At 40.0% G+C, this 13,727-nt stretch overlaps 1 protein-coding gene across 1 annotated transcript; it reads left to right on the top strand.

Annotated features, from left to right (window-relative positions):
• The first annotated feature begins 8,592 nt into the window (after positions 1 to 8,592).
• praf2 (PRA1 domain family, member 2) lies at positions 8,593 to 11,061 on the top strand. Its single transcript, XM_084389872.1, has 3 exons — positions 8,593 to 8,893; positions 9,512 to 9,729; positions 9,935 to 11,061. The coding sequence occupies exons 1-3, from the start codon at positions 8,598 to 8,600 to the stop codon at positions 10,072 to 10,074; spliced, it is 654 nt and encodes a 217-aa protein (XP_084245998.1). The 5' UTR covers positions 8,593 to 8,597; the 3' UTR covers positions 10,075 to 11,061.
• Positions 11,062 to 13,727: the final 2,666 nt, after the last annotated feature.

Here is a 13,727-nt window from a genome sequence, read left to right as displayed (position 1 = left end):
CCCAGAGGCATTTGAGCGACGTCCGTTGGTGACGCCCTTTTGAAAATGGCCTGTGAATGAACCTTCCCCAGACCCACTCTCAGATTCAACTTAGAAGGTTTTGGTGTCAGCCAGGCTAATACTATAACTATAAGATGGTATAAAATCTAAGTAAATGATAAGGATCTGGCGTATAATTTAAAACATGTTAACTGAAATAAATTGCATACCCAATCATTGACTAAATCATGTTGTACTTGCAAAAAAAAAACCCATTGAATCAAAAATCAATGAATCATCAAAACAATCTGTTTGCTGTTAACACAAAAATTCACATTCCTTTTAGTCGCTCGTGGTCATGTGGTAAAATGTTGTATATCTGTTGAAGTAATGAAACATACTTTTTAAAAAGTGCAGAGGTGTAAAGTGATCCACTGGAGGCAAGTGTAAATGAGAACCCAAGTGCAGTTTATTATAACTAAAACAAAACATGAAACAAAAACATGGCATGAAAACAAAAACAAAAACAAAAACAAAAACAAAAACAAAAACAAAAACAAAAACATGAACTTACACAACAGCAGACTACAGGAAACAATACTTGACAAAGACACATGGCAAACATGAGGGCTTAAATACACACAAGACTAATGACTAGACAAGGGACACCTGTGAACAATGAAACAATGAACCAAAGACAACATGACACATCAGACAAGGGAACATATGGCAGGATCACATGACTTACAAGGGATCACATGACAGACAAGGAAACATGACGTGAACAAACTCAAAAACAAAACCGTGATAGATCCTCCCCCCTCTAAGGGCGGCTCCCAACGCCCAACAATACCCAAATAAACTAAATTCCAGGAGGGTGGTGGAGTGGAGGCGGTCTTGGGGGAGGGATGGAGGGCCGGCCCGTGCAGGGGGACAGGACATGGGACGTGGCATGGTGTGGACGGGCCTGGGTCGTGGCCTGGCGTGGGCGGACCTGGGCCGTGGCATGGCGTGTGCGGACCCGGCAGTGCAGGAAGCCAGGGCGGATCCGGCAGTGCAGGAAGCCAGGGTAGACCAGACAGTTCAGGTGGCCAGGGTGGAGCCAGCATTTCAGGGGACCATGGGGGTGCAGCCTCCATGGTCCTATCAAGGACCCTACAAGGGCTCAGGTTCAGGCGTGGCGGCGGCCATCTCTGCTGAGGGCTCAGGTTCAGGCGTGGTGGCGGCCATTTTTGCTGAGGGCTCAGGTGACGTGGTGACAGCCATCTTGTCCGGAGACACTGGCTCGGCGGCAGACGTGGCGTGAACAGACTCAGACTTTGCAGACATGACGTGAAGAGATTCAGGCTTGGCAGGCATGACGTGAAGAGGCTCAGGCTTGGCAGGCATGACGTGAAGAGGCTCAGGCTTGGCAGGCATGACGTGAAGTGGCTCAGGCTTGGCAGGCATGACGTGAAGAGACTCAGGCTTGGCAGGCATGGCGTGAAGAGACTCAGGCTTGGCAGGCATGACATGAAGTGGCTCAGGCTTGGCAGGCATGACGTGAAGAGACTCAGACATGGCAGGCATGGCGTGAAGTGGCTCAGGATTTGGAGGAATGACATGAACAGACTCAGGCTTAGACAGTAATGTTGGGTTGCGGGGTTCCTCATCCGCAAAACCCACCGTGAACGATGAGCCACTTAACAATAGTGCATAATCAATATACTGGGCCAGGGAAAAAAGAATTTTTCCCCCTGGTAATCTGGACCGCACCGGTTCATTCAAGCCAAAACGAAAAATGTCCTTTAGAGCCACATCGTTAAATTTTACCTGGAAGCATAGTCCACAAAATTCCTCCACATACGTTTCCAGGGGACGATTCCCCTGGCGTAAGTTTAGGAGGGCAACTGCAGGGTTCATTGGTGGTCAAGTATTCTGTAAAGTGATCCACTGGAGGCAAGTGTAAATGAGAACCCAAGTGCAGTTTATTATAACTAAAACTGAACATGAACATGAACATGAACATGAACATGAACATGAACATGAACATGAACATGAACATGAACATGAACATGAACATGAACATGAACATGAACATGAACATGAACAACAGCAGACTACAGGAAACAATACTTGACAAAGACACATGGCAAACATGAGGGCTTAAATACACACAAGACTAATGACTAGACAAGGGACACCTGTGAACAATGAAACAATGAACCAATGACAACATGACACACCAGGGGCATGTTCAAGTTCAAAACGGTGCGCAACGTTTTGCTACGGTTTCTGGGTTGAACGTCATGTTTCCTGGAAACGGCGTGCACCGGTGTGCAACGGGGTTTGAGATACATTTTCTCTTGTTTGGTGGGTGTGTCAGAACTGCAGTCCAATCAGCAGCAACATGTATATAAAGCACTCGCATTAAAGGCCCCGTTTACACTGCCAGTGAAATGTGACCCAATTCCGATTTTTTGCTCACATGTGACACAGATCGGATGTGTTCTATGACAGTGTAAACAGGAAAAAAACGCATGCATTCGGATATTTCCAGATCGGTTTCAGGCCTCATTCATATGTGGAAATAAATCGGATATGTGCCAATGCGACTGTCATGTAAACAGGCAGATCGGATTTTCTGAGGCATTAGGCAACGTCTCCGCGGTTTAATGACGAGAGAAACCCCGACGCACATCTACAAAGGGACGGATGGCCCGACGAAACGTGTCATCGTAGTAGAGGAATGTGGAGAGGGGCACGGGAAGTGTTTTCACATGATTGTAAATTTAACGAAAATTTTTATTCATTTACATTTATTCATTTTAAGCAATTAATAATTTATTTGTAATAAACACTTTAAGTGGGCTATTTAAATTTAAAAAGTGCTAGGACTATTTACATGTTCAATTATATTTTTAAAACATGCGCGCAGATTGTGATGTAATATTGTGTGTGCATAGAAAGAATTTGTCCGCAGCCGCTCAAAAAAGAAAAAGAAAATTGTCCATAGCTGCTCTACTCCTGAGCGCAACTCCACTGTCAGTGTTGTGTAAGTAAAGGCTCTAGACAGTTTTTTTGTGTTAATTTCTATTTCTTGTCGCTGTGCAGGCTCTTTATTGTATAGGCCTAACAGTGAACAGCCCTTAATTTATGTGCCGTAGATCGGTCCGTTGCATTACGAATGAAAGCAGTATCAGTAATCTCAAATATGTGATGTGCAGTCAAATTCGGGTGTGTGTATGTTGTTTTAACGAGTGTTCTCACCGATACGCTTGTGATTCGTGGTAGTTTTATAGACATTGTTTCTTATTCAAAAGTGGTGTTTGGCAACTTTGCATATCGCAGAGCATGAAACATATTTTGTGTTCGTCCATTTGTGCAAGAGAATTTAACCCTTTAAGCATGCGCGATATGAGATAGTAGGCTACTAGCCATGGCAAGTGTAAACATATGAATCGGATATGGGTCACAATTTAAAGAACGTGTAAACAGACAGTCAAAAAAATCGGATTTAGGCAACAAATCAGAATTGGGCATCAAGACCTGCAGTGTAAACGAGGCCAAAGTGAACTCGCACAATGGGTTCAAGGAAAGTAATTTACAAATGTGTTTGATGCAGCTTGGTATACGCAACAACTGAGAATATTAGAAGACATGTTTATCGTACGTTTTATTTGTAAAAATATAGGATATCAACATAATGATGTAGTTGTTTATATTTTTAGCTTCATTGCAAGTGTATGACATTTTGGTAGGCTATAGAAATAAACAATGGTAATTAAGTGCTTTTCCTAAAAATGAGAAAGAAAATACAGGGTATTAAAACAGTATGACCTACAAATAAAGTCGGTATGTGAGGCTAAATAGATGTGTTTTAGTCTGAATTAGGTAAGATGTGTGCTTCCATTTCAGTTTCAGCAATCCCTTCACTCGACTGGGATGTTTTCTTTTGTTCTGGGCGGCAAGTGCAGTAACTGTAACATCGGGCATATTTTGTAGTGTATTAAACACATATTTATACCAACTTCATCAGGCTCAGAAAATTTTTCACAAAGAACACAAAGAATGGCCTTCTCAGCTGCCATAGTTGCAACTCTTGCGTCATCAGAACAGTGTGTTCAACACATCACCGTTTCTGTTTAAAAAACGTTGTGCAACGTTTTGTCGGGGATGAACGCAGCCCAGACAAGGGAACATATGGCAGGATCACATGACAGACAAGGAAACATGACATGAACAAACCCAAAAAACAAAACCGTGACAAGAGGAATCTTCACTGAGAAACATGGGAGACCTTCCAGGACAGTTTGCTTTCTGCGAGTCAGAATATTTGTGGTCAAAAAAAAAAAAAAAAATGTGTACAAAACACCAAATTTCTTTAATTAGAGTCAGTTCATCAACTGATCTCAAGGGGCAGACGGTGTATGATCTGGGGCCATAAATGGTCTTCACTGCTGTATAAAAATTATGCATATCATGCTTGTCTGCAAAAGATTGCATCTGCTGAGCCTTAGACGTCCACCACTGATTCTGTAGTTGTCGCAGAGTCCATTGCGTTGCTTTTCTCCGTTCGTGCCAGACCTTCTTAAGAGATTCAGAAGATGGACCATTAAGGTTGGCTTTATGGGCATTATGCATTTCTTCAAGGAGGGTAGAAATATATACGGAATTTTCACCAAACCAATCTTGATTTTTTTTCTGAAGTTTACCAATTGATTCAACTGCTGCGTCGTAATGTGATGTACTTATAACTAAGGCTCCATTTACTTTCAATTGCCACTTCACTCCTGAGAAGAAGCTCAATGTCCTGGAGCTTCCTAGCAACAGAGCATTGATAGTTGTTCTGCGCTTCAGTGTCTTGGAGCCTTACACAGTTCAGTGTCCCTGTCGCTGCCTTTCTAAGATGTTAAGCTTGGCAACAATCATCCGATGATCAGTCCAGCACTCAGCTCCTCTTATAGCTCGAGTTATGACGATATCCCTCATATAATTTTGCCTGACAATAACATAATCCAGAAAATGCCAGTACTTGGATCGTGGGTGTAACCAAGAGGTTTTATATTTGTTTTTTAATTGAAACATGGTATTAGTGATGGTTAGACTGTGTTCAGCACAAAGACTCAAGAGTCTTAATTCATTGGTGTTTACATTCCCAATGCCATGTCGTCCAATTATTCCATCCTAGATATCACTATTTCGTCCCACTCTTGCATTAAAATCACCCAGCAGTAAGATTTTATCATGTCGTGGAACTTATAAGGGCCTCATCCAGTTCCTCATAGAAACTGTCCTTTACCTCTTTTGCTGATGGAAGAGTAGGTGCATAAGCACTGAAAATAGTAGCATATTGTTTTCCAGCAAGGGGAAAGCGGAGTGACATTAACCTCTCACTGATACCAATTGGGGCCTCAGTGAGGTTTGGGAGAATGCTATTTGAATTGCCAGACCGACACCATGCAGATGTTGTCGTCCTATAGGGTACCCTCTCCAGAAAAATGTATAACCCTCACCTTCCTCCTTCAATGATCCTTCACCCAGAAATCTGGTTTCACTTAATGCAGCTATATCGATGTTATAACACTTAAGCTCAGCAGCGACCAATGCTGTCCTTCGACTAGGTCGATTAGTGCCATAGTTTGAATCCAGTAGAGTTCTAATGTTCCATGTTGCTATACATAACGAAATATATTTATTTTGCATTTTGCGACCGCTGAAACGGAATGGTGCGGCATCCTATCCAGGCTAGGTCTGAGTGGGCAATGTTTAGATCACCTTTTCTAGATCCTTCCCCAATTGGGGTGAGCAGTGCGATTCCTTAATAGGACTGCTCAGACGCACAGGGGTCTGCCGGGAGGAGCTGTCACTCATTCCAGCTGCTGACGACCATATACCCTGTGCCGCCACTGTGCAGAGTTTGAGCTAGAGGCTCCCAGATCATTCAGTCCTGCCCCCGTTGCCAAGCACTCCATCGCCAGGGGACTTGATTACAGAGCATCTTGAAGACACACCATAAGATAATAGATGATACCTGCCCACAGAAGTGATTTAAGTGATGAGAGAGATGTGCCTGCTCCAGCACCACTACTTATATATAATCCGATGGCAAGGACAGAATCCAAGACGACCCAGCTGCAGGAGGCTGCCAGAACTCCGGTCTGTTGGAGGACTGTCTTAATGTACGCCCACCAGTACATGCTTTGTTTTCAGGGTGTGCTCCCCTAGCCTTAGTCTTATCAGACTTACCCGAAAGGAAGCGGGGCGGTGGTTGATCATAAAATGACCTCTGGGGACCACCGCAGCTCCGAGATCCCCTTTCTAGTTAGCCTGAGACCGCAAGGTACCCAGTTACCATGTGTAGCCACATGGAGGCCTGACAGGAGTCTTGGTGAAGGAGAAGCTTTATACTGGCATGGGGAGACTTACACAATAGTGGCTTCCATGTTCACCACCAAGGGCTAGCCAGCGGCAGTGAGCTGTAAACAAGAGGCTGGCAAGCAAGTAACACACAAGCATGCAACTTCCTCTCTTTCTACACCACTGCACTAGACGCATCACAACACCCTGTGTTAAAACACACACACACACACAAATAATAATTGTGTTTGCTCTTATTTTAGCCTAATCGGTGTTCCTGATCTCTGTTGCATATGCAACAATACATAAAATAATTACAGTTTGTATGTATATAGTTAAAATAATATTTATTATTATTATTATTACATTTTTATTTCTGTTTTTTAACCTACAGTTTGATAATGATTGTTTGCTGTTATGTTTATTTTATTATGTTTTTGCTGTTAGATCATAATTGCTGTTGCCTTCTGAAGTTTTATACCATTTATAGAATTAAACTGAATAAAATACCAATTAATTGCAAAATGTATGTACAAAGTTTTTACGACCTCTCATAAAAATATCAGCTCTAAGAGAAGAGATCTACGTGACATAAAGAACGAGTAAATAGCGAAATCGCTCAAATCTATTTATTCACTCACTCACAACAGACGTCACAATAATAACGAATACAAGCCAGGGAACGAAATTGTACAAAACAACAACTAACAAAGAAAAAAACTAAATACAGATATAAAGACACTTGTTTGCTGGCTAGCTCACAAGATCTGTCATCGCTCTTCTTTCTCCTCCTCGTTGGCGTTTATACCGGTATCAATCAGCTCCATCAATCAGCCACTCAAATCACGAACAGGTTCGTCCACCTAAAGGCCAATTTATACTTCTGCGTCGGGTGCGCGTAGTAGGTACGGCGTAGCATACGCATAGACGCATATCATACGTCGTACCCTTCGCCGTACCCTGACGCGCACCTCCTCAAAAATGTAACTACGCGTCGCGGCGACGCGGACCGCAAGATCTGTGATTGGTCGGCTTGGTAGCATCGCATTTCCTCCTACACATTTCCGGCGTGTTCTTCTGCACCGCCCGTCATTTTTAAATTCGGTTCAACCGTCAACAGGTTCACAGGTTGCACGTACCATCTCCTCCGACGCCTTCTCTCGTTTCTGCCTTTTAGTTTTAGTGATTTCACTAAAACTGTTTTTCCACCTCGATAAGCTCCAACTCCAACATGATCCACTTTCTTTCAGACGCTAGTAGCCTAAACTCAAAACAGCCGCGAGGAATCTAAACACAGTGGAAAATTAAAACCCGCCCCCGCCAACTAGCGTCTCGGTGGTGTAACTGTAGAGCAACACAAACATAACGCAGAAGTATAAATGCTCACGACGGAGTCACCTACGTGCGTAGCCTACGACGTACACTACGGCGTACACTCGACGAAGAAGTATAAATTGGCCTTAAGAGAGAGATAGAGCGCGTACACGCTCCAAAAGGATAGAGCGACGCCAAGAAGATCAAGGGAGGGACAAACAAAGAAAACAGACACAGACCAAGCCACCGACCGTAACAAAAGTGTTTGTTATATAAAATAAAAATAAAAATATGAATTCTAATGGAAAAAATGCTCATAAAAATTTATTAATTATTGTATAGTAGGCCTACCATAGAAAACCTTTCAAAATTCTAAATAATAATCAAAAAATATTATTGCACAAAAATATATTAGCCTACATTGGTTTTCCTGAAAAACAGTGCGGACTCGTAGGAAGACAGCGAGAGTTTAGGGTAGGCTGCCATTTGACAGGGCCGAAGTGTAGGCTATTTGCTTGAGTAGGAAGCCTACTTATTTTGAATAACTTTTTAACAAAAAACAAAACAAAAAAAAGGTGTATTCTATAGTCAATATCTCACAATTCTGAGAAAAGAAGTCAGAATTGTGAGTGTGATTGATCTAGGTATTTTTGATTAGTGTCATTTTTCATGCATCGTGCACCCAACAACATCTGCTTGTTTTGAACACCAGAAAGTAGTTGTATGTGTTATCAACTCCAAGCTATCATTTGGAGCTAAAAATAGCCAAAAAGGTTTTTTTTTTTTTTTTTTTTTTGTAGTTTCAGTTCTTCAATGCCCATTAGAGTAAAGGGGTTCACACAAATACACAGTTTTAAAGGTTAAAATTAAAAGCCCACATATTTAGTATATAAAAAAAAAAGTTCCTTACTATATAATTGACGTATGATATTTTATGACATGTTATAAGTCCAACTACACCACATATGATCATATTTATTTATGATTTATTTGTTTTATTTATTGTTGTTTTTCCGCAGCGTGTTTTCAGTCCCGTGGGTTTGCAGTGCATGCTGGTAAATGTAGTCAACAAAGGCGTCAAAATGGTGGATTTTCAACCTCCTCCTTTCAGAACCCTGGACGATTTTCTGCTGGGTTCGGCTCGATTTTCTGTGCCTGATGTTCGTAATTTGGATCGGTGGAATAACCGAATCATTAACAACCTTCTGTATTACCAGTCGAACTATTTTGCTTTCGCCGCGGCATTTTTGGTTATAGTCGGGTAAGGAAACACCAGTGACGTGTACGTTCATTCAGATCTATTCACTGTTCTTTTAAAACCCTTATCCAGGTATACCCCATTTGTGTTATGTTCTGTATTGAATGCGTTTTGTTTAAAAAAAAAAATGCTCACAATTAATCAATTTGTAGTGTGACCTAAATTAAAAAAGGGTTAGGCCAATATCCACTTCTCTGTTTGGAGTGATCTGATAACGATAATGTGTCATGGCTTTGACAGGTTTATTAAGACGTTGTTTTGTTGGCATCACCAAGACAATTATAAAGCAGTTAATCAGGAATCATGTTTTCAAACAGCTCATATAACCTATTAATGCCAGGTCAAGATAATTATCCCTTTGCTTTCAGTGGCCCATATTGTTTCATCACTTTCTTCACTTCACCAACATTTCCCTTTTAGTTAAACTTGATGTACTAAAATAACTAAAACTGACATAAAATAAAAATAAAAAATTACAGACATAGGTCTACTAAAAACACAAAATACGAAACATTTATCTACAATAAAAAGAAAAAGAAAAAAATGTTTTAATAGTATCTTAATTATACTACAATAACAATTTATTTTGTGTTTGTGTGTGTGTGTGTAATTGTGCCATAGATATTTCCAACCACTCCAGCTGATCCTTGGGGCAACAATTGTGATTCTTCTGTTTTTGGGGTTTGTCTGGGCAGCTGAAAACAAGGCGGTAATCCGACGGTTCCGGAGGAATCATCCATCGTTCTCCCTGGCTGCAATTTTGGGCTCCAGCTACCTTCTTCTGTCCGTTTTAGGAGGAGTAGCTGTTTTCCTCTTTGGCATTGCCTTCCCCATGTTAAGTTAGTATTCTTTGTTGCCTACGTCTTTTTTTAACACTTAAAAGTACTAGTATCACATTAGTGCACTGAAACATTTTCAGTTGTTTTTGTTCTTTTAATAGTTTGTATGTACACATGAATTAATTGTTAGCTTGAGCAATGTGTATTTGTATTATCTTGACGTATCACGCTGTGACAGTCCCCCCCTGATGCTTTCTCCTCGCAGTGATCCTAATCCATGCTTCAATAAGACTCAGAAGCCTAAAGAACAAACTAGAGAATAAGTTGGAGAGTATAGGATTGAAGAGGACACCCATGGGCCTGCTACTGGAAGCGTTGGGACAGGAACAAGAGGCTGGATCCTAGCTGTGCTAACTATTAACTAACTGTGCTATCGCTCACCCCTTCTTTCCTATGAGCTTCTTACATGTCCTTAAAATATCTATGAAAACAGATATTAGCAAAACCTATATGGCATTTGCTAAAGTCTCTCAGATATGCAAGAAGGGCCCAATGGACAAGATTAGATTTTATGATAGCAAAAAGTAAGATAACAGGATCAGGTGTTAATAACAATATATTAGGTGTCCAAAAAAAAAGGCAATATAATGCTTTGTAAAAAGGTTAAGAGTTATTAAATTTACATTTATTATTTGAGTAACTGTCTGTTATTGCTTCATTCTATGGATTTATCTTCTAGATGTCTATATGACATCTGACAGGAGACGTCTCAGAGATGTATTGCAGATGCGCAATACATCTCTGTATGAAAATCTATTTGAGTAACAGTCGTTTATTACTTCATTCTTATGGATTTAATTGTGCCAACACTTTTATTCTGCCCCTCAATATGTTTTCTGTAAGTAACACTTGATTTTGTGAATTGTGTTGAAGTATTTGAAGAGATTGTCTTTTTTGCCAGTGCATTACATGACCAAATATTATTTTTACAGTTTGTTTGTTTTGAGTATTTTATTTTAAACAAAATTGTGCCATATGTGGCCTGCCATGAATTGTGTTTGCTGTCTTACAAAGTGCCAAGGGTTTTCTGTTATAGCAACCCAAATTAGTGACCAAGAATATTCTCTATGTTTCCATTTATGTGAATTGTTCAGCACAAACTGACATTGTTGGTGAAATGTCTAATCTCAATTGAAGGAGAGATACAAACAAATATATCATCATTAATGTAACACTGCAGATGTTTATTCTTTCTTTTAGTTAATATGTTTGAGAACAAAAAAAGTCATTTGTATTTTCTGCATAATAAATGTTTACAACATCAGCTGCCTTGTATTTTCAGGAAATGCTCGTCCATTGCTGTGCATAATAAATAAACTTTCATATACAGTATCTGCAGCCTTTGCCTTTTCATCTGACACCGCGTAGGGGTGTTGTGACCGTTAAAATGACTGTATAGTAGCAATGCATAAGGTAAGATAGCCTATTGTTTCGATTCTTGTTAATTCAATAAATCATTGTTTGTGTAACATGTTTCTGATTAGTTTACGTTATAGACCTTCACTAAGTAGGTAGTGTTGGAATACAGCAAAGTGAGGAAGACAAAAATAAAAAACTACACAACTACAATAAACATTGTACATATTGTACAATACCTTCACATATTTCTCCAAATAAGCTGTTGGTGGAATTCTGTGACTGCAAGTTTCACAAGAATGACTGAAATTAAGGTTTTAAATGCAAATGATTGTTTAAATGTTTACAATAATATTCTTGTGATATTAAGTCGTCTGCATATTATAAAAAATTTTATTATAGGCGAATGGCTCAAGACCACACAAGAAATTGGAGTTGCATGCGCTTTGAATGTTGTTGTGTACACCAAACTGAAAATCATTTTGATAAACAACCCACCTTCATTATTAAAGGCTTTCATAAATGTTATTTAAGGTTAATTTGCATCAACAGTTGTTTCTGCAGCAATGCTTTAGAATGTTGGTCAAATCAAGTTATCATTATGACAAATGTAGGCTACTGATGTCAAATCTCTAAGCAAATTAATGCTCAGTTGTCATCCTTCTCAAGTGAACACAAAGACTGTGCATTGAAATTCCAAACTGCCCCCATTTAGAACCACTTCTGCAGACTACAACGAGCATTGACAAAGCACAAATCCACATTTTAAATTGTAAATACCTTGCAGAGACAAATACCCAACATTAAGTCCCATCCCTTTTGTGTGGCATTGCCTTTTGGCAGTTAAAGTATACCTTTGTTGGGCATAAAATCACTTTCGTAGGAAGAAAGAAAAACAATCAGACCAACATTTTAAGTGTCCTCATACATTTTTCCACACCTTACAACCTATCTGCAGTGAAGCAGTTTGGTTTGGCTGTCACCAAGGGAGTTCAAATACAAAAAGGTCTTTCCTTGGGATATATCATCTGTCAAGATAGGATCATGAATGAATGACTCTTGATTTAAGCCTTTGTAGTTTACAAATAAGGGTGAAAAAAAGGAACAAACCATTAGTGTCCAGTAGTCAGTCTCATTAACTGACCCCACCAGCAAGGTCTACCCTTTTCATTGAACTGGCCTTCCTGTTCCAAATATGTGTAGCTTGATATGAATGCAGGATAAATGCCCTGCCTGCATAATTTTTGACAAGGCAGATCATGTACGCATTGATGACCTGTGGTCAAGAAGAATGATTACAGACTTCCAAGGTAGAACTGAATGCCTACAGAATATTTAACAGAGTACAGTCAGCAACAACATGTCAATGAACTATAAGAAATCTTATGAACGTGCATATTATCTGCATCACAAACCTCACTTTCAAGTTTCTCCCCAGGTTTGAGGCATTCCAAATCCCATGTAAAGATCTTGTATGGGCCAACTTTAAGCCTTTAAAGTTTACACAGAAAGCAAAAAAAAAAAAGTAGCATGTACTACAAAAAAAGGCAAAAGTAGCAATGCATTGCAAACAAAGGCAGTCCAGTGCCATCCCGATCGAGCCCCCAATTTATATTACCACCCAGATTAGGGACCAAGGGGGTTAATAAAGGTTCTGTGAAGTGAAGTGATGCGTTCGTGTAAGAAAAATATACATAGGAGTAGCGTAAGCTTTGACGCCTCTCGTGGTTCAAACAAATGGCTGGGCAACCGTGTTCGTCATTACATTGTGCGTCAAGTTTAAGGGTTACTCTTTTAACAGTTACTCGGCGTAAGTCGACTTGCGTATGGCCGTCTGCCGGAAGCTAGTGATTTTAGTTGGTCTTTTTCTTACACAAACACATCGCTTCACTTCAGAAGGCCTTTATTAAGACCCCAGAGCCGTTTCGAGCACTTATCATGGATGGATGCGCTTTGATGGACTTCCAAAAAGATATACCCGACTCCCATTATAAATCTTGGAAGAGCCAGGAATTTTTTTTATATAACTCTGATTGTATTCTTCTGAAAGAAGAATGTCATATACACCTATAGGATGGCTTCAGGGTGAGTATATCATGGGCTAATTTTCATTTTTGGGTGAACTATACCTTTAATTTGACCAACATTATAAAGCATTGCTATACAGAAAACGATGGTGGCCCAGTAGTGCACAACACAATGAAATTTAAAAAGCAAACATAAGTTCACAACACATCGAAATTAAGCCACAACACAACGAAATTAAGCCACAACACAACTAAATAAAGCCACAACATAACGGAAATAAACCACAACACAATGGAAATAAGCCACAACACAACGGAAATAAGCCACAACACAACGAAATAAAGCCACAACACAACAAAATAAAGCCACAACATAACGGAAATAAACCACAACACAACGGAAATAAGCCACAACGCAATGAAATAAAGCCGCAACACAATGATTATGCTCCCGACCACTAGAGGGCTCCCGGAGCGCTATAAAGTTAGTTTTCCTTGCCATTGTTCTATAGAGTCGGCAGTCTTAAGATCAATTCCATGATTCGTTTTAACAGTATGTAACTATTGTATATCGACATTTATTAATTCAAAATCACCTACATGAATTATAGCTGC

Source organism: Rutilus rutilus (genome assembly GCF_951802725.1).
Source record: "Rutilus rutilus genome assembly, chromosome: 19".
Classification (NCBI taxonomy): Eukaryota; Metazoa; Chordata; class Actinopteri; order Cypriniformes; family Leuciscidae; genus Rutilus; species Rutilus rutilus.
This window is presented reverse-complemented; position numbering and strand designations above follow the sequence as displayed.

Excerpts from the sequence above, each read along its gene's own strand:
- praf2 (XM_084389872.1), top strand. The coding sequence starts at position 8,598 with ATGATCATATTTATTTATGATTTATTTGTTTTATTTATTGTTGTTTTT. Across the intron at positions 8,894-9,511 it reads GCATTTTTGGTTATAGTCGG|ATATTTCCAACCACTCCAGC; the intron begins GTAAGGAAACAC and ends ATTGTGCCATAG. Across the intron at positions 9,730-9,934 it reads CATTGCCTTCCCCATGTTAA|TGATCCTAATCCATGCTTCA; the intron begins GTTAGTATTCTT and ends TTCTCCTCGCAG.